Source organism: Esox lucius, chromosome 10, assembly GCF_011004845.1.
Source record: "Esox lucius isolate fEsoLuc1 chromosome 10, fEsoLuc1.pri, whole genome shotgun sequence".
Lineage (NCBI taxonomy): Eukaryota > Metazoa > Chordata > Actinopteri > Esociformes > Esocidae > Esox > Esox lucius.
The window spans coordinates 2,039,927-2,060,521 of record NC_047578.1 but is presented as its reverse complement, the minus strand read 5'-3'; the positions used below and the strand labels follow the sequence as shown (position 1 = coordinate 2,060,521).

Below are 20,595 nucleotides of genomic sequence, written 5' to 3'. Positions count from 1 at the left end.
TGTCAAGGGAGAGAGAAATTATATTATTTATTGCAGCATTAGAAAGTCTTGTTCATGAGGTTACGGACCTGGTCTTCCTTACACAACCTCAATCTCTTCTCACTGTAATGTTGGTTACAAGCGGATATATACATTGAAGGGTGTGTCTACCTAGCAAAGATCAGGTTTCCAAGACAGTTACCCCTATGCCAAATAGTCAATGTGAAACATTCCTGTGGTTAGTTGAATGCAACCTACAGAGAGATAATCTAAACAGAGAGGTTTCTGTTGTTCTCATTATGTAGGCACATTGACCTACAATGAAACTGACATTCACATTGTAATTGTTAATGCTCAGATTCCACAGCATTAATGGTGCCTTCACAGATGTGCAAGTCACCCATGCCATGTGCACTAATGCACCCCCATACCATCACAGATGCTGGCTTTTGAACTGTGTGCTGATAAGAAGCTGGATGGTCCTCTCCTCTTTAGTCCGGAGGACTTGATTCCCATAATTCCCAAAAATAATTTCTAATTTTGATTTCTCAGACCACAGGACAGTTTTCCACTTTGCCTCGGTCCATCTTAAATGAGCTTGAGCCCAGAGAAGACATCTGTGTTTCTGGATCTTGTTTATATATGATTTCTTCTTTACATGATACAGTTTTAACTTGCATTTGTGGATGCAGCGACGTACTGTGTTCACAGACAAAGGTTTTCTGAAGTGTTCCTGAGCCCATGTAGTGATGTTCACTACAGAATTGTCTGTTTTTAATGCGTTGCCGCCTGAGGGCCTGAAGTTCACGGCCATGCAATACTGGTTTTTGGCCTTGTCCCTTACATACAGAGATTTCTCTAGATTCTCTGAATCTTTTAATTATATTTGTCTTTTTAATCTCTTAATCATCTATTTATATAGATGATGAGATCCCCAAAACTCTTTGCAATTTCACATTGAGAAACTTTTTTCTTTGCCTGTGCAGTCTTTCACAGAGTGGTGAACCCCTCCCCATCCTCACTTCTGACAGACCCATCCTCTCTGGAATGATCTTTTAATACCCAATCATATTACTGACCTGTTGCCAGTTGACCTGATTAGCTGTGACATTCCACCAGGTTTAGTTTTTTAGCATTACACAACTTTTCCAGTCTTGTTGCCTCTGTCCCAACTTTTTTGAAACGTATTGCAGGAATCGAGTTCAAAGTGGGCATGCATTTTTCAAGAAACAATAAAACGTCTCGGTTTCAACATTTGATATGTTCACTTTGTACTACTTTCTATTGAAAATAGATTTAAAATGATTTACACATCCTTGCATTCTGTTTTTATTTCCATTTTATCCAGCATCCCAACTTATTTGAAAACAGGGTTTTAGTAGTCTGCTGCAATATCCCGTCCCTAACCCGGACCAATGACTCATTCCCAAGATGCCATTCTGTTATTTACCTGTATGCAGGCCGCTGACTGGCTTGACAGTTTTGCCATACTTCAGTCTTTTTTTTTACCCTGATTTTCCAAGTTAACTGAGAACACATTCTCCTTTACAATAAAGACCTGGGTAGCAATTAGGGTTAAATGAAAGACACTTGACAGACATTTGCTCTAACCATCAGGCTAGTTGATACTGTTGATACTTCCCCTCCACGAGCAGGACATGCCCTGACCAGGGTGGGGTGCGCCTGGCACCAAAATCCATTCCAGGCCCGAAGTTGCTTATGGCACCCGTTTTGATCATTGGAAGATTACGTCAAACCGCACCTGAATGCCTCAGCCTGGTTTATATGAGAACCCATGGTCATGTGACTGTCTGTAGGAGCGAACCATTGAGGAGCCTAATAACTGGTGTGCGTGCATGTGCGTACATTACGGTTTAAAGTGTCTTATTGTTTGGCATAGAGATGGAAGTGACCCTTGGTTAGCATATCCAGGCTTTGAGTGCTGGATCCTATTTATTCAGACAAACAGAACAAATACAGAATGTAACCCGTAGGCCTTCTAAATGAACCTGCCAATGGAAAACATGGTTTCATTCATCCATTGCAAAACATTTTGCGACGTGTTCCTTGATGAATAGCCTCCAGGTGGTGTCTGCTGGCTGTGGACTAGGAGAATGTCAGCTGCTTTGGTGTGGCTGTCCAATAAGAACCATTATGATTTGGTCTGGCGTGTCTTGTTCCGGCAAACAATTTCAGTGGCCCTACAGTCCTGCCCAGACCAGATGGAAAGGGAAGAGAAATTCTCAGCAGGAAATGTTCTAATGTTCTGCCAGGGAACACTGAGTACAGTGTGATGGGATGTCCTCCAGGGTAGCTAGTGATTCCATTCGGCTCCCAATCGGCCGCTGTCTTCTATTGGTGGGGGTGGTGGGGGGGGTGGGGCTGTAGCCTTGGCCTAATTTTGCATATAGGACTCCTGAACATTTTAACTGGAAAATTTTAAAGACGGTATAGACTGAAACTCAGGCTCCGGATGTAGATTTCTCACGTTGGAAAACTATTTTCTACTGTGAGGATAATGTTGTATGTTTCGATGGGCCCTGTTGAGGGGGCTTGTGAAAATAACTATTTATTTGTTTTAAGGAGGTTGGATTTGTCAGTGGGACACTTGTTATAGTGGTCTATTTTCGTTTTAACTATCTGATTATTATGATGGTGGATTTCTTTTTCTCTCCTGTGCAATTCAGCCACACAACCAATGGCATGATTGCCATAATTATAAGACTGCAGTTTCTGTAACCAAACTAAAACCAACTGCCCTCGCACGCACACACACACACTGTGTAAAGGAAAACACTGCAGAGCCGTGTGGTATCTGAGTTCATGCAGAGTGATCTTGACTTCTCATAATAGATGCTACTTAAGATGCCTGGCAACATCAGAGCTGTTATTTTCTATGTGCTGTGGTACAGTAAATATTCGTCAAATGGCAGCAATTTCACCCCATCCGAGTTGAGGTTAGGTGTGATTTATTGCCTGTTTAATTCTAGTATTCTATGTTTTACTTTAGATTTTTCATGACAACTGTTAGGTTTGCACAGTTTAAATATAGAGGAGACAGTATTTTCGTAATGTGAGCAACGTTGAAGCTGTACAGAGGTCTGATTCATGATGATGTCAGGGGTCATTACTGTGTCAAAGGGGTCTGTCACGACCGACAATCAAACGTAACATGGATGCAGAATGATGAATGTGATCATAATTATGTGCATACTTTAATATTAAATGTAAATCCTAGTACTTCTCAGATGGCAAAAGTCTGAGGAGATTCTGACAAGGGCTCTGAAGCATCGGTCACTGGTTTGATTTTGTCCCGGTTTCATTCACAAGCATGACCAACCCTGAGGTCGTCTTTGCTGTCCTCTTCCACCCATCAATTCTGTTTCCTCGTATAGTTGTTCTGAGATTGCAGTAGGAATACACACCAACACAGCATGTTGTCATTCTGGTTTCTCTTACCATTTGTCTTTCACCCACCCTCTATCAAAACTGTTAATTATTTTTATTTAATTTTTATTATGCTAATGTGTGTAAAAAAAAAAATTACATCTTCAGTATTTCTCAAAAAGAACGGGTCCTCTTCCTTTTAGAAGTTAGCAATAATATATTTTTTTATGTGCAGAAATGTGGACTGGACTATATTGATGTTGATTAAACCTGAATGATATTACTGATGGGCTGACTAATACAACATTCCCTGGCTTGTGCTACAACGTTATAGCCTGGATCTCAGATTGGTGTCTGCCTAGCCACCCTTGGCAGCCCGGTTACGTCAGTGTGTGGCGTCCTGTGGTTCCTATTTTGGCGAGACACAAAAGGACGAGTACCCAGGCTACGGCACCTGGTGTTCGTTGTTACGGTGACCGCTGGAGTTGACCAAAACGGCGCGACCAGATCTGAGACCCGGGCTTGTACGACCTGCCTTGTACTTCCTGTTGCCTGACCCGAACGGACGCATATTGCTGCCTGACGTTGTCGCCGAGATCTGGACGGACACTGCAGCTACCCAGCCCGCCCGCGTAAATATTCAAACTATTATTTACACAACAAGGTGGCGGTTGGGAATGTTTAATGCAAAAAAATATATATCAATACGCACGGACGATGAGAACTTGCGAACACGACAGACGTGACGTTGTATCACGTTTCATGACAGTGCTTCAGTTGGGACTTTATTCACAGAAAAACCTGAGAGAATATTATGAACTTTTTAGAAACTGGAAAGGGTTTTATCCACATCAAGAGCTTTGGTTTCCGTGGGTTTGTTAGCTCTGCTTAACATAGACCTAGTTATGCAACAATGGTTTGATATGGGAAGCCTTTCATAGTTCCACAGCGACCTTAGGAGTTGGCTGTAACAGAAAACTGATCTGTCAGGTAATCAGGCTTGTGATCATTTCCGTTCCAGTCAATTCAGAAAGTGAACCATTACCCCATTATTTTCAGGAGCTGCAGCAATCCTAAAAGGTCGCTGGTTTGTATCCCCAAGCCCTTGAGGAAGACCCCTAAATCAGTCTGTAAATTAAAGGACATGTGACAGTCTTAAATTTCTTCAGGCTGAAAACCTGTTTATTCATTATTGAGCTTTAAAACAGAAGAGTTGATCCTGAATACATAATCATGATGTTATCCTTCTATAACAGTGGTTTTGTACATTATTACAGGAACTCGTTCTCTTTCCTCATAACCCTTTGTTATCCCATTCTGGAACTGATTTGTCTGTACACAAACAAATCTGCTTATTGAAAGTTGGGATTCCTGAAAGGCCAGTCTCTTGATGGCGGTGATTAGGAATTGCATGTATTGAGATGTCTCAAGAGACTGGCCTCCTGCCTGGAAAACCTTCACTATGTTGACTACAATGTACAATGAAAGGTGTAGATCACAATTAGAATCGCATGCTTCCTGAATTGAATGGAATTGGACAATCACCCTAGACCTGTAACTGCACACTAAAACCCAGACTGGCTTCAGATCAGGTACTGTGAAATGCTTCCCCACCCCTGTCAAGTGCATTAAACATGTACTGTCTTTTTTAATACAGAGACTTTTACAGTGTATCAATTGATATGTATCGCTGTACTACGCTTGTTCAGTGTTATTTATAAAATACATTAAAAAAAAAAGATGTCTCTGTGTTTTTATTTAATAAAGATGTATGTGTGATTTATAAAGATGCCCATTCAGACATTCAGCAAAGCACCAAGGCAGTAGTGTCACAGTGACTAATAAACACAGCACCAGGTCAATGTCAAACTGACAAAGGTTACATCCCAATTGGCACACTATGCCCTAGTGTGCTAATTTTGACTAGAGCCCCAGTCATGTAGTGGACTATGGAGAATAGTGTGTAATTTGAGGTGAGAACATGGTGTCACGTTTGTTCTGAGTGCAACCTCATCTGTAACTGATTGACTGGGTAACTGATAAGAGTGATGTTGTGTAATGAAGATCCTTGCAGTATTTTCGAAGCTGATTGTCCACAGCATTGAACTCTGAGGAATATACAGACTCTGATAATGTTACACGTGTATCATTTTCACACAGAATGTCAGTGTCATAGTTGTCTTAGGTAACTTTACAGCCTGAGTTTGGACAGTACCCGTTATCGTCAAGAATCCGCAGCCTTTATAAGAGTTAAAATTAAGAGACCAAATTAGGAACAAAAGGGTTCAAATTAAGAGACCACTGCAAATTGAACACTTCTGTTCCTCACTCAAAACCTTCCTTTTCAACTTTTTTGGAAAGGAAAGAAAAAGGTGCAGTTGTCTCTTAATTCTTTCCGGAGCTGTAGATCAACACTACCTCATCAGTAAATCTTAGGGAGCACCAGTCCTTCTGTCTTCAAAAGTATTCAAGGTAGTTATTTAGGAGCAGCCAGTTGCGAAGCATACTTAACAGTGTATAGCATACTTAACACTATAGCCTGCTATTCTCTCTGAGGCAGCCATCTGATGACATGACTAGGTTGAGAAAGGGGCTTACCTGTTATTACAGTGGGTGTGGCTGGACCATGCACCTGGAAGACAGGAAACAGCCACTGCAGAATACTGGCCAACAGACACCAGACTCTGAACAGCAAATTGACTGCAAGGCCTACTGACTGACTCTACAGCGTCCTAACTGACTCTACAGAGTCCTAACTGACTATAACATCCTAACTGACTCTATAACATTCTGAATGACTGACTGATCAGCTCTACAGTAGCTCTAAATTTTAACCAGGGGCCAAATTGTTTTATACCGTCAAAAGTGTTTCTCTACATTGGGACTAGGGACACTGCCTAAATCATAAAAAGACAGACCAATACAGGCAAGCAGACAGACCAACATAATTAAAACATGCTCCTGGGCCCACTGTGTCCAAGAGATGTTGGCCTGTCCTTCTGATTGGTGAAACTCAGAGGTGATGAAGAACAGGGTTGACAGACTATCCCAAAATGGTTCACTATAACCAGTGTAGCTCAGTGCTTTTCACTAGGGAATCATAGGGCGTATAGTGAACTGAGTGGGGAATAGGACACAGCAGACTGATATTTAGGCACACCTGGGCTACAGCTTAAGGACACACATACCCAACCACAAATCTTGGCCTTTTGCCTTTAGTGACAGTACATAGCTGTACAAGGAGGGGTTGATATGAGAGTTTAGCTGTGTCTGTGTCTCTGTGCGTGTGTTGATGACAGTGACAGACACAGATCAAATTGGTCCTCAGTTGCGTGTTCATGTCTCTGTCCTCTGACCGATACAGATGTGAGGACTGGTTTAGAGCCAACTGCTATAATCGATTCTAGGATTAAAAGACACTCTGGGCTTAGCCCAGACCTGGGGATGTGAAGTGGGGCAGACAGACTGAACAGCAGCCTCTTGTTGCTTGTTTCTGAACAACATTCCAGCTGCATTAATTTCAGCTCGCAAAACATGCAGACAGCTTCATCTACATTTTTGGGTACTGGATCAAAACACCCAGGGCTATTCCACAATATAAGTACAGAGAATAAGTACAGAATACAAGAACACTACAAATTATCAATACACTATAGAAAATAAGTACACTACAGAATATACAGTGGATATAGAAAGTTTACACACCCCTGTTAAAATGCCAGTTTTGTGATGAAAAATAATAAATCAAACTTTTTCCACCTTTAATGTGACCTGTAAAGTGAACCATCCATCATCTTCTGCTTATCCGGGGCCGGGTCGCGGGGGCAGCAGTCTAAGCAGGGATGCCCAGACTTCCCTCTCCCCAGACACTTCCTCCAGCTCTTCCGGGGGGACACCGAGGCGTTCCCAGGCCAGCCGGGAGACATAGTCCCTCCAGCGTGTCCTAGGTCTTCCCCAGGGTCTCCTCCCGGTGGGACGGGACCGGAACACCTTCCCAGGAAGGCGTTCCGGAGGCATCCGAAACAGATGCCCAAGCCACCTCAGCTGACCCCTCTCGATGTGGAGGAGCAGCGGCTCTACTCTGAGCTCCTCCCGGGTGACCAAGCTTCTCACCCAATCTCTAAGGGATCGCCCAGCCACCCTGCGGAGAAAGCTCATTTCGGCCGCCTGTATCCGGGATCTTGTCCTTTCGGTCATGACCCAAAGCTGATGACCATAGGTGAGAGTAGGAACGTAGATTGACCGGTAAATCGAGAGCTTCGCCTTGCGGCTCAGCTCTTTCTTCACCACGACAGACCGATACATCGACCGCATTACTGCAGAAGCTGCACCGATCCGTCTGTCAATCTCCCGTTCCATCCTTCCCTCACTCGTGAACAAGACCCCTAGATACTTAAACTCCTCCACTTGAGGCAGGCACTCTCCACCAGCCTGAAGTGGGCAAGCCACCCTTTTCCGACTGAGGACTGAGTAAAGTGAACCATTCAATTGAAACACAAACTGACATTTTTGTGAAAAATCTTATCTGTATTATCTTCAGCTTTCTAAAGGACACCTGAAGGTTTTGTGCCAAAACTGCCAGGTATTTGGACCTGTTCATAATTCCCTCCACCCCGGTTCCAGCTGAAGAAAAACAGCCCCAAAGCATGATGCTGCCACCACCATGCTTCACTGTGGTTATGGTGTTCTTTGGGTGTTGTGCTGTATTGTTTTTGCGCCAAACATACCTTTTGGAATTATGGCCAAAAGGTTCAACCTTGGTTTCATCAGACCATAACACATTTTCTCACATGCTTTTGGGGGACTTGATGTTTGTTTTTGAAAACTTCAGCCAGGCTTGGATGTTTTTCTTTGTAAGAAAAGGCTTGCCACACTACCCCATAGTCCATTCATATGAAGAATTATGGGAGACTGTTGTCACATGTAGCACACAGCCAGTACTTCCCAGAAATTCCTGCAGTTTCTTTAATGTTGCTGTAGGCCTCTTGGAAGCCTCCCTGACCAGTTTTCTTCTAGTCTTTTCATACATTTTGGAGGGACGTCCAGTTCTTGGTAATGTCTCTGTTGTGCCATATTTTCTCTACTTGATGATGACTGTCTTCACTGTGTTCCATGGTATATCTAATGCTTTGGAAACTATTTTGTACCCTTCTCCTGACTGATATCTTTCAACAATGAGATCCCTCTGATGATTTGGAAGCTCTCTGCGGACCATGGCTTTTGCTCTGAGATGCAACTAAGAAAATGACAGGAAAATCCTACTAGAACAGCTGAACTTTGTGATTAATCAGTCACTTTAAATGACGGCAAGTGTGTAATGACTTCTATTTAACATTAGTTTGAATGTGATTGGTTAATTCTGAACACAGCCACATCCCCAGTTATAAGAGGGTGTGCACACTTATGCAACCAGTTTATTGTAAGGTTTTTATTTTTCCCCCTCAAAGATTTCTGTTTGTTTTTCTAACATGATTTATCTTTGTCTCATTCTTTAACATCACAGAAACCTGGCATTTTAACAGAGGTGTGTGGACTTTCAATATCCACTGTAAGTACACTAATACACAAAAATATATCAGAAATACCACAGTATCACCTAGAATTGTTAAATGGTTTATCTGATATGGATGAAAATACCCTCAAATTAGATTCAAGTTATAATTTCAAATATATTGCTGGAATACAGAGCTAAAACACAAATGTGTCACTGTCCGTTGGAGTTCACTGTAGGACATGAACTTGGTTTCTAAATTGTTGCCTATACAGTGTAGTGTACACTAAGTGAGAACTAGTAGTCACAAGGAGTGCCCTTAACCGGGAGAATAGGGTGTCATTTAGATCTCCTACGGTTTCCTTCAGGAACGTACAGCAGTTTTAATTGGATCCCACAGGAAACTGTTTACTATAAGGTTGGTAGAAAGCAAGGTGGTTCCTGACCAACCTGGCCAGATGTTCTCCACCACACTGCAGCAGGTCAACCAGAACCACCAGTGGAAGAGCACAGATGTTTACAGGTGTTGGCAAGACATGTCGGCTTAAACCTGTTGTTCATACAGTGGCTGTGATAAGATTGTCTTTCACTTAAGAAAGCAAATATATGTTACTGGAATGGAAACGTGCAACAATTGGAAACAATGTAAATTCTGTATAATTACTGTAATTTGTGAAACATCGCTGCCTAGTGGTCACACAGCAGAAGGCGTTAGTAAAATAAAACGTACATGTTCAAGCTTTCATAAAGTATTTTGAATGTGTTCATGAAGGTGCACAATACCATATGTTTATTTATTCAAACTGTTTTCAAGTGATTTCAAGCCACAATATTAAAACAGATTCAGCTTCTAAAACCAAACATTTTCTTATCGCACATTGAAATTAAAATGACAGCCACGGTCTCTGAAGACGAACTGAAGGGGAACAGTCGTTGAAGCTCACTGAAACCAGTGGATACCTAAGCTGTTAAATACTGGACTTATCTGGGCCAGGACAGGAGAGCTTTAACCGTCCACTATTACAGCACGCTCTACCATATACCTGTCCATTGGGAAGTTGAAACTGCTCAAAGCCCAAATTCCCTTCTAAGTCTTGCCGAGATCAATAAACCTTAAAATTCACTCTCAGTCAGTGTGCGTCCCAAAAGGCCCTGTAGGGCCGAACCCTGGGGTTGTGGCACCAGCACTGTACCACGACAGCATTGGAGAGCCTCAGGAGCCAGGGATGAAGCTACAGTAGATCCCCCAGTGATCACTGGTGTAGCGACCGCAGTCTAGCTTCTCCAGACCCAGCAGGGCCATGTGGTCCGGGGCCATCTGGGAACCCGGGCCCTCCTTGGCCGGCCGCAGGTAGATGCGGTCAAAGCGACAGCGGCTGACATACGGGACGCTCTTGTTGCTGTTGGCTCTCGTGTCCCATGTGTATCTGCAGTGTTCCTGCTTGCCCAGGCGCTCCCACACGTCACACACACCATGAGGAAGACCGCCCACCTTCACCACCTGAAGCCCGGATGGAAGGGAAGAGTCAGGCTTAGAGGGGAGAGGAACGTGTGTGTGGTAGAACCAGGGGAATGTAGGGGAGCAAAGCCTGACCTCTGTGTCTCTCAGGTTAGTGTCCCCTCCAAAAATGACAGTCACATTGGGGGGTGCCTCGTTCATCCTCTTCAACACCAGCCTGAGCTGTTTCATCCTCTCCTCTGCCTGGCCCTTACAGCTCTCAAAGTGAGATGTCATCACACACAGGTCCTGCTCCTTAAACTTCACCTGAAGCAGTACATGTACACACACACAAGCTAGCTAAATTTTAACAAGACGATTATCTTTATGAAGTATTTTGTCATAAGTGTGGAAGAACCTGAGCAACTAGCAGATTCCTCATCATCTGCGTTGATGGGAAACTGACGATCTCACTCTTCAGGAGTTTTACTCTGGACTTCTTCAGCATCAAACCAGTAAAGTAGCCCTCCTCACCTCCTTAATTGAGTCAGCAAAAGACATATTTCTGTCACAGTGTTAAAAGAAGAGGAATCACTGGTTCTTTTAGCCATATTGATACCTTAAAACTAATCCAAAATGATCTGATCCTCGTTATTAATTTACTGAGTAAGCAGTAAATGGTACAGTGGATATGAGAATGTAAACATTGTTTCCATGTTTTGTTTTGAGATTTTATTTTCTCAATTACCCTCAATAATGGTGTAGCTTACAGCCCTCTTCTTCAGGTATTGAACATATGGCTCAATGAGTTCCTGCAGCAAAACCACATCAGGGGTGTAACTGAATGGAAACAAAACAACATGTAGGGAAAAATACTCGCCAGAACAGTGGTGATTTGGCACTTCTCACCACTGGTATCCACTTCAGAATGCACAGCAAAATTCCAGTTTGAATTCTAATTTTAGCAAACAGTATTTCATATAGTCATATAATGACTGACAGCTAGCTAGCCTAGCACTGGGACTTACAGGGCAAGGTAAGAGCAGAGGCCTCTAGCGCGGTCACCCAGGTTTGCTGTGTCCAGACCGTCCACATTCCACGAAACCAGCGACAGTTTGCTGTCATCCGGGTCCTCTGAGCTGGTGCCTGAAGAGGAGGCTCTGGGTTCAACTGACTTGGAGTCAGTTACCCGTGCACTGCTGGCACATGCAGCCTCCTCATTGGTCAGGTCAATGCTACAGGATTCATAGATTGTTTTGATTAACACCACAAATGGCACATTTTTAATACAGTAAATTGAATTACAGTGCAATTAACACAAGATAAACATTTTACATTTACCTACACAGACTGATATGAAAACCATGTGCAGGTTTCATGGAAGCAGAGTAAGCACAATCCTAAACAAAAAAACGATTCTCCACTAGGGGCTTAAAATGTGTCCATGTGAAACCAACTCTTACTCAGAAATTCGTATAGTTAAAATATGTATGTTACCATTCCTCATTGGTCTGTGGTTTGTCCAACTTCTGTCTTTTAACTTTGGGTGGGCTACTGTTCTGCTCGGGTGAATCCTCCACTTCAAAAACCGCTTCCATATCTGCCTCAAAAAATGAATTCAGAGCTCTCTGAAAAGAAAAAATAAATGAATTTACAGATGTCACGTTCTCGTGTGTTTTTACATCTCAAAAGTGATCATTATCAATGCAACTAATTGTTTATTTGAGTCTGACACCATATTACCCCAGACATTAACTCCTATAGCTACAGCACATCCTTCCAACAGTTTTGGAGGCCTGAACATAGTCAGGAAAAACTTTGATGTTGACGTAAATGCTTAAGAACTTACGCTAAACCAAATACACGGACGGTAAGACACACTTAGTTTGGTACAAGTGAAAATGTCATTAACACATGTACTACTAAAGACTATACCTCCATTTCCCAGTCATTTTCAGCAAGGTAGCATTGAGCCACAGCGCTATCCGATCCTGTGAGGGACGCAAACTCCTCACAGAGACGAGTTCTCGTTTCTTCTAATGTCGTCACGGACGTAGGAATATTAGCCATGTTTCCTCTGTTTTAAAACGATGCTCAGTGTTTGTTAGCAACTTGCAAAGGCATTTCTGTTGTCGCAGATCTGACTTTCACCACTTTCTGTAAGAGGGAGCGTCTAAATATTCCGGGCTGACATGACTGTTTGTGAGGATGTTCATTAAATTGCAGGAAGGTAACACGAAATACCTAAATATATTAAACACATTAATATGCAATTTTTCACGTTCATAATGCCCTAGAAATATTTCATACGAAGAACAGAAAAACGGTATCAAAGCGGAATCTCGTTAAACTGGGAATGTATGATACCCGGATTACCTATCCGGCGGAACAATTTCCGGATTGGAGGAAAATCCACTTGTATACTGTTGACAGAATACAGCCTTAAAAATGGTTTCTATGACATTACACTCGTTAAAACAAATATTCCGGCATATGTTGGACACTCGGGGATTTGATCGAGTTTTAAGTAAGGTATGTCACAGCTATTTTTATATTTTTCGAACATCATAACATGTCAAGGTTGACATCAGTCTTCATCGACAACCTGCATATAAGTAGGAATGTGCATAAAAGAAGGTACAACAAATAAGTAAAGGTGGGTTTCCATTACTGTACATGTTTTAGCCACATTCAAATTCCACAGCCCCAAAGCAAGAATTAGAAACAGTTAACCTTTTAGTCTTGATTCAAGGTTAAGCTGCAGGTTTAGTTTGGTGTGGTGAAATTAAGTTTAAAATATCCAAACACTTAAACTTTTTTTACAAAAAGGGTGGTCTCACAACACCCCTATAATTAAAGACCCTACGTTGCCCATGTCTCCAAGAATAAATATAGTAGAATGGCCAACGTATTTCTAAGTGGCAAGAGGCCAATGATCATTGATTTTTATTCAGTCTGCCCACTGTGTACAGTTTATATTTAATCGCATGTGTATAATAATCCTATTTGAGTAGAAATCCAGGTAGATAAAAACATGTTGTTGGTAAAGTTAGCTTGATGTTTGATATGACAGATATTCGGACATTCAAAGCTCAATAACGACTTAACGGTAACGAGTTCGGATTAACCTTTTAATGAAACAAATAAGGTGTACAACACTGCACAGGTATTGTTTCCACGATTCCGACCCGAGTTTTAAAATGACAGAAGATATTTATGGCAACTTTGTAAGTAGGCCGCACATAACGAATACGTCTCAAGGGACCGCCAACGAAGTCTTCACCATTTTCATATCTCTAAAACTCTGTCACCTAACAACTTTTAACTAACTGTTCAGAAGGGGCGCGTGCTTCTAATGTTAGTGTTGTTGACATTTGTGCTGTTGACATTTTCTATAAACATTTTAAAATAGGCCTACAATACACAGATTAGAATGTCAATAACTGCCTAATCATATTACCTATAGATGCTTCAAATCAATGGTGTTCGTCAGAGGGAGGGGCCACACATTGCACAGATTTCGTTTTTACCATTGAACACACATATACAAATATTAGAAACTTTACATTTTTAAAAACTTTTCCAACATGTGACCAAGAAACAATTTTAATCTAGACTATACCCTACATAGGGGGCATGTTTGGTGACATTTTAAAACTCGGGTCGGAATAGGGAAAACAAGACTTGCCCAGTGTTGTACACTTTTTCTGTCATGACGAGACTAACCGAAGTCTGTAGCTGAAATGATTTGCGGGCTATTGAGCTTTGAATATCTGAATACCAGTCAAATAGGCTATTGAATCTCAGGCTAACATTACCACTGTATGTTCTTTTCATATTTTTTTTCAAGGGATAATGAATGGCTAGTTTCTGATCCTCAGGTGGACATCTTAACAGCCAGTCCGGGGAAAGTGGTGTGTGAGTTCAAAGTAGAGGAGGAACACACGAATCGAGGTGGCACCCTTCATGGCGGTCTGACAGCAACACTAGTCGACGTCATCTCCACCACTGCCCTCATGTACACGGAGCGAGGGGCGCCGGGTGTCAGCGTAGACATGAACATCACGTATGTTAAATGGCTTGCTAATATATGGACAGCGGTTTCTGTGTCAAACTCTGCGCCCGCCGGAGGCTGCCTGTCAACTACCTCTCATTGGTTTAGCCAGACATTGTGTAACAGTTCGATTTGGAGGTTATCGGGGAAATTACGGTACTTATGACAGTATGGTCCCAACATTCTACACATAATCCACCTGTATGGTGGATTGGAACAAGACAGAGCCATGATAGGTGGTTCTGATCAGCTATGGTAAAAGTTCATTTATAAAAATGTTGGCTCATTATAAAACATAAAGCTCAGTAAGTAAAAACTAGTTCCTCAAAAGCTGACGAGCACATATCAAGATTGTGGGAAAAAATATATAACTATTGATTTATTCCACTGTCCGTAGGATTAATCCAAAGCAGTCCAGTTTGTAGGGTTGGTCCTCATTTGGGTGACCACAACTAAATGGAGACTTTCTACTTACCAACAGCTACATGAACGCGGCCAAGGTGGGCGAGGACGTGCTGATCACAGCCCAGGTCCTGAAGCAGGGACGGTCCATGGCATTTGCTACAGTTGACCTCACAAGCAAATCCTCTGGAAAACTTATTGCTCAAGGACGACACACAAAGCACCTGGGGAACTAGAGCATCAGCTTTATAGGAATGCTGCCCCATGATTCTGATCTTGGCTCAGTTTTGCATTTTCCCCACTATTGGATTTTGAGGTGCTCCTAGACCAGTTTCCTAGGGTAGCCGTTGGTGGTCGCAATGACCCAACTGTGTGGTTGGAAGCTGGTTCTGTATTAGCCTGTCTCTGGGGGTAAATAAGTAACTGGTTGTCCACTTAAATTCTGCTGCAAATATTTGTACATATATACGCCAATAAAACACACTTTATAATTTCAGTTTGCACTGTATTAGATATGTTCTGCAGTGATGATTTTGATTCATTTCAAAATGAGGAATAAAACCCATATGAAAAATGACCCACCTTTCACCCACATTCAAATAAACATTGAATTAACAAAGAAAAACAAAATTTAATTTACTGACAGACTGTGCCCAGCAAAGCAAGCTTGCAAAAAACATCCCCTTTAAAAAAGTTAAGCACTGCACCAGGGCAAATGGATCTTAAGGATACATATGCCTGTCAAATTAAGAAATAAAATTTAAAAAAAAGAGCGATCCGTTAATTTCAACTCAACCTTTCCCACTGTTAGGTACATTAACTTTATAAACATTTGTTTTTCAAAATTCAACATCCTTGCCAACCCACACCTGGAAAATAAAATACATTTAAACATCAGATTTCAGTTGGTGAAACGCATGACTGGCTTGCTAGGTCACACCCTTCAGCATCTAACCAAAATATCACACGGTTGTGTGTGGGTCTGCACTAAGCGTTCACAACACCCTCCCATTAGTGAGAATTCACACATCAGATCTTATCAATGGCCTATTTCACAGGAAAGCAAATGACAGCCAAAAATAAAACATCCAGCAAAAAAAAAAAAAAAGGCAGATAAAAAGGAAAAACAAAGAAGCAAATACCTACACCAAATGATTGACATTCTTCCACCTTTGTCATCTTTGTTTAACAGGAGTTTACTGAACACCTTACACCCATCTCTAGTCTAATCATAAATTGTAGCTACAGTTATTCTGGAAATCCCCATGGTAGCCTTTCCTCTCATCCCCACATTTGAAATGACAGAAGCTGTTACAATCTGTTATGCATGACATGTATTGGACATTACAACGTATCTGTCCACCAGACGGAGAACCTGTGAACGTCAGGAAAACCTTTGTAGTTTGGTTCCTGCTTAGTAGCAACATGAAGAGTACCTTCTTTCAAAAACCGCCTGGTCTGTGTGTCTCAGACAGAGCAGCTCCAGGGGAACAAACAACCAACCACCCAAATCAATGTTCGTGCAGGTTCAAAATAATCAGGACAGACGGATGGGGTAAATGACAGTTGGTGTCCCGAAGGAGAGGGGAGGAAAAAGGGGTGAACCAATCCAAAACTTGTAGGAGGGTAGGCTTGGTAGGTACGGGAAAACAAAAAGATGGATTTTACAAATTGGCTTCAAGATGGATGAAAATTGAACGAGTGGTAAAATAAACGAAAGAGGCGATCCAAGCACAAGTTCAATTCTATTCAACGTAAGAAAGGATGTGTGGTGGATGAGATCAACTTGCTTCAGTGGCTTGGCGTTTAAGTAACAAGTCGTCCTGGCGGTTTGGTTGAAAGCGACGGAGGCAGGCCGACCCTAGTCAGGCATGTATGGGCGGAGATGGTCCTCGATGTCTCCCACGCCCCAGCATGTCAACTGATCCTGAGGGAGGTACAGGCAAAGGCTGCACAACTTGAAAACTGTGGCCTTGGTTTTAGGAGTCTAGGTGTGGAGGGGGGGTGGAGAGAGAGACATGAGAGCAGGGTTAAACAGGTGTGATGGTTCTAATGGTCCAAACACAGGCACATGGACCCATTCACCAGGTCCAACACCAGTATCAACGCTTTCCACTTCTACCGCCGTCAGAAATAAAGCAAAAAAGCTTCAAATTGACATTTAAAATCAAGCAATTAAAAGCAGAGGAAAGACGATTTCAAATGTGCATATCTTCACATTCATTTCCCCCCATTTCTTATGGAGAAAAAGGTTTTGTTTGAAGAGCAGTGGTTCAATTCAGACCCGTACTGCCAATGTGAACAAACCAGCAGCAGCTGTCAACACTACTGGACCACAGTACATTGTATTTCTGAGGGTAGGACAGACATAGCCCTAAAACAGAGGACGTTTTCCAGACCCCTTACATTAGTGCTACACCTTTACCTATACACTATCACAAAGACTAGCACAGTGGGTGGCAATAGACTCGCATTTGGGGGAATAAGCCTTCAAAAAATTATAATCTGACATTTACTACCACAGCCTATAACCCAGTACAAATTGTTTGTTTTCGTCAAAGTGCTGTCTGTCCATAAAGAGGAGCACTGACCTGTACGTGCTGTCAGTCCGTAAAGAGGACCACTGACCTGTACGTGCTGTCAGTCCGTAAAGAGGACCACTGACCTGTACGTGCTGTCAGTCCGTAAAGAGGACCACTGACCTGTACGTGCTGTCAGTCCGTAAAGAGGACCACTGACCTGTAAGTGCTGTCTGTCCATAAAGAGGAACACTGACTGAGCAGGGTTGTTCATCACCATTCCAGCCTTGTCTTTCCGTCCGGCAGCGTGCAGAAACTGCTTTTCATAGTCCCCATGGTGAAACTCAAACTTGGCCTGCGGTTGAGAAATCAATACAAATACATGGATATACAGAAACTAATTTAAAATTAGCTATAGAGGTTTTGTTGTAAACTATAGAACATGGAAAATCAATTAAATCACTCAGTGGGTAGAATAAAAATATTGTGGTTCAGAACTACTCCATTGCAGGTCAGAAACATTTTAAATGAAGACAAAGATGAAATAGATAATCAGCTATGACACTTGTGTCCCCTCACATGACAATAGCGTACGTTGCTAGGAAGCCTAAATAACAACGCTACTCTTTAAACAAATTCTGGCAAAAATGTCTTGCTTCAGTAACTGGAATGTGAGAAATAAAAAACTCATCATGAGTAAAACTATTGTGAGCTAAATTAACTTGTATTCTTTTTGGGAGGGTGGGGGGGGGGGGTCCTGAATAAGAACAACAACCTGACATCCTATGATGTCTTTAGGTTTTACCTGAACAGGCCTGAAGGGTTCGTCATCGCTTCCCTTCCACCTGGAGAACAGGAGACAGACTATCTTGTCTATATCGTTGCGCGGCCACAGGATGAAGTCCATTTCCTGGGTGCACCCTATGACATCCTGCAACCAGTGTATGAAAGAAATGCTAGTCACAAATCTGCATGTCCGCTCTGAGTTGTAATCAACACCATAATCCCTACATTGTGCCAATATTGTCAATCAATCACATGTATTTATAAAGCCCTTTTTACATCAGCAGTTGTCACAAAGTGCTTTTACCAAACACCCGGCCTTAAACCCCAAGGAGAAAACAACAGTAGTGTTGTCTTACATTCATATTCAGGCTCTCTCTTAATTTCCAGCATGTGCACTGACAGCCTTGTCCAATTACAGTAGATCTGTTTTCCAGAGTTAGGGCAGACTGACAACAAAAAAATTGACTAAAAAGCTGCCCAAATTTGTTGTCTAGTTCATCCAAATTTGTTTTGGACAAACTAGGCGACAATGTGTGATATTGTGGTTTGGTAACAGGAAACAGAACCCAGTCCATTGCCTACCCGGCGCATTGATTGGTAGCGTGGGGCGTGCAGCTGCACGACATCTTTTTGCAGAAGTTCTATGGAACTCTCCAGGGAGTAGCTGGAGTCCCGCACACCTTTTAGGATATTCTCTTCATAGTTGTTGGTCATCACTGGTACCACTTCAGCTACTTCAAAAAGTGCGGACTTCTTCTTCTATAGTGGAAAGGAAAAGAACAAGAGAGACTTATTCCTGGCACATACTTCAGCCGCACCAGAGAAACTGCAAGTCGCCGACAAAGAATGGATGGGACAAAGCTGATGCCTTATGGGAAATGTTTTTATAGTGTTGCATGTGAAACATAAAGTAAAGGCCTCCTTCCATTATGCTCACCTTGTCTTTAAACACAAAGGCAATGTAGATTTTGAAGTCGAACTGGTCAGCCAAAGATTCCCTTTTCTTCCGAATCTGAGCACGGAGCCGATTCCTAGTTTGGTTTCTTCTGGAGGTTGGATCCCCCATTGTTAGATTTTGATGGCAGTGTCTTTTACAGAATATTCTGACTATACTTTTGAGTTTTCTATTTACTTTGAGAGTAGTTAGCTACCCCTTACAGAAATGTGAAATCAAAAGATTCTACACTAGCTCCTAAAATACCTACTACCAACTGAAGGTGTAAACAAATTAAATGTCAAGCTATGTCATTTTTATTTTTTATTTAAAGGGGTTATGTGCAGGAAGGGGATTCTTAATGAATATGTGACTACATTTGTTTCGCTAATTACTCAAGACGCCATGTTGTGACATTCGAATTCGAGAACCTTTTAATTCAACACATCATTGGCCTACGATTAACAAATGAGTTAACTGAAAGACAAATAGAATTTAGGTTCACTTTTCCTTTGTTACTGACAACAGAAAGAGTAGCTATATCCAAAACCCATAACGACACGACTTCTTGCTAGTAAAAAAGATTACTGTACTACACAAACTAGCAAGCCGACACAATTCTATTGGTGACTGCTCAAGCTCAAGGCTTCGTCCATGACTGACGTTGTTCGTTTATTTCTCTGTAGAGATCGCGTTGTGACCGTTCTACTTAATGACTGGGGGTACAGACAAACATAATGGCAAGAAAATGTGGATGCCAGAATATGTTGGCACCGGGTTAACGTTACAACATTGAAGTTTACAGAGTAGTTTGACATCTCGGGGCTTATTGCCGTTGAACTGGCTCGCGGCCTTGTTTACTTCCATTGTCGATACTCATAGTCACGGGAGTATTTTAGCTGACTAGCTAACATGAGCTAGCTAGCTAGGCTAAGTATCATACACCTCAACACTAACTAGTTAGTGGACCAACTGGCTAGCTACATCTTATCTTTATCCTACTTGGAGTAATTGAGGCCTACTTTGCGGTTAGCTAGCTAGCTGACAGTCATGTTTGGTTTTACATTTCCGGCGAGTTCTATCTGGCTTGCTTGGTATGCAATGTCGAGCCTTCTATGGTTGGTTGGCTAACTTTTTTTGTTCGTCATTTTAAATTACATTTTTATTTGATATCATCTTGATGTTTAGGATTGCCGTTGAGAGAACCAACTTGGTTTCTACAGCCAACAAACGTCAAAATCTCTCACGCGCTCAAGTTCCGAAGTACTCGTTAGCTATCTGCGCTTTTTTTCGTGCTTTTCTTCAGTCGTCACAACCACCAACTAACTACATGTCAAGATAAATTGACAAACCAAATGAAATCCTCCGTTCTTTCAGACGACACACGACGTGGTTTGTCACCTGGCGGACCCATACTGAACGATTTTTTTGTTGTTGTTGCAAAACGGCTTTTGTTCAGTTCCTTTAAGTCTTCGGCCTGGTGTTGTTCTGTGGTAACTAACAGCCTTCCGTTGAACAACCTGCCCAAAATGGCTGAACAGCGTCAGGCAGCCACAAAGATACGACGTAAACCTGCATGTGATAGGCCCCCTCCCTCACCCACAC

General features: G+C 42.2%; 3 protein-coding genes across 3 annotated transcripts; 1 reads left to right on the top strand and 2 right to left on the bottom strand.

Annotated features, from left to right (window-relative positions):
* Positions 1–9,624: 9,624 nt before the first annotated feature.
* On the bottom strand, positions 9,625–12,572 carry tdp2b (tyrosyl-DNA phosphodiesterase 2b). Its single transcript, XM_010867702.5, has 7 exons — positions 12,231–12,572; positions 11,793–11,923; positions 11,324–11,530; positions 11,044–11,135; positions 10,714–10,832; positions 10,452–10,622; positions 9,625–10,358 (listed from the first exon to the last, which is right to left on the bottom strand). Exons 1-7 carry the CDS (start codon positions 12,363–12,365, stop codon positions 10,071–10,073), a joined length of 1,143 nt encoding a protein of 380 aa, XP_010866004.1. The 5' UTR covers positions 12,366–12,572; the 3' UTR covers positions 9,625–10,070.
* Positions 12,573–12,664: 92 nt separating this feature from the next.
* acot13 (acyl-CoA thioesterase 13) lies at positions 12,665–15,859 on the top strand. The gene is made up of 3 exons (XM_010867700.4): positions 12,665–12,827; positions 14,177–14,361; positions 14,831–15,859. Exons 1-3 carry the CDS (start codon positions 12,744–12,746, stop codon positions 14,985–14,987), a joined length of 426 nt encoding a protein of 141 aa, XP_010866002.1. The 5' UTR covers positions 12,665–12,743; the 3' UTR covers positions 14,988–15,859.
* c10h6orf62 (chromosome 10 C6orf62 homolog) lies at positions 15,363–20,504 on the bottom strand. The gene is made up of 5 exons (XM_010867701.4): positions 18,994–20,504; positions 18,639–18,815; positions 18,076–18,201; positions 17,491–17,625; positions 15,363–16,738 (listed from the first exon to the last, which is right to left on the bottom strand). The coding sequence occupies exons 1-5, from the start codon at positions 19,120–19,122 to the stop codon at positions 16,613–16,615; spliced, it is 693 nt and encodes a 230-aa protein (XP_010866003.1). The 5' UTR covers positions 19,123–20,504; the 3' UTR covers positions 15,363–16,612.
* Positions 20,505–20,595: the final 91 nt, after the last annotated feature.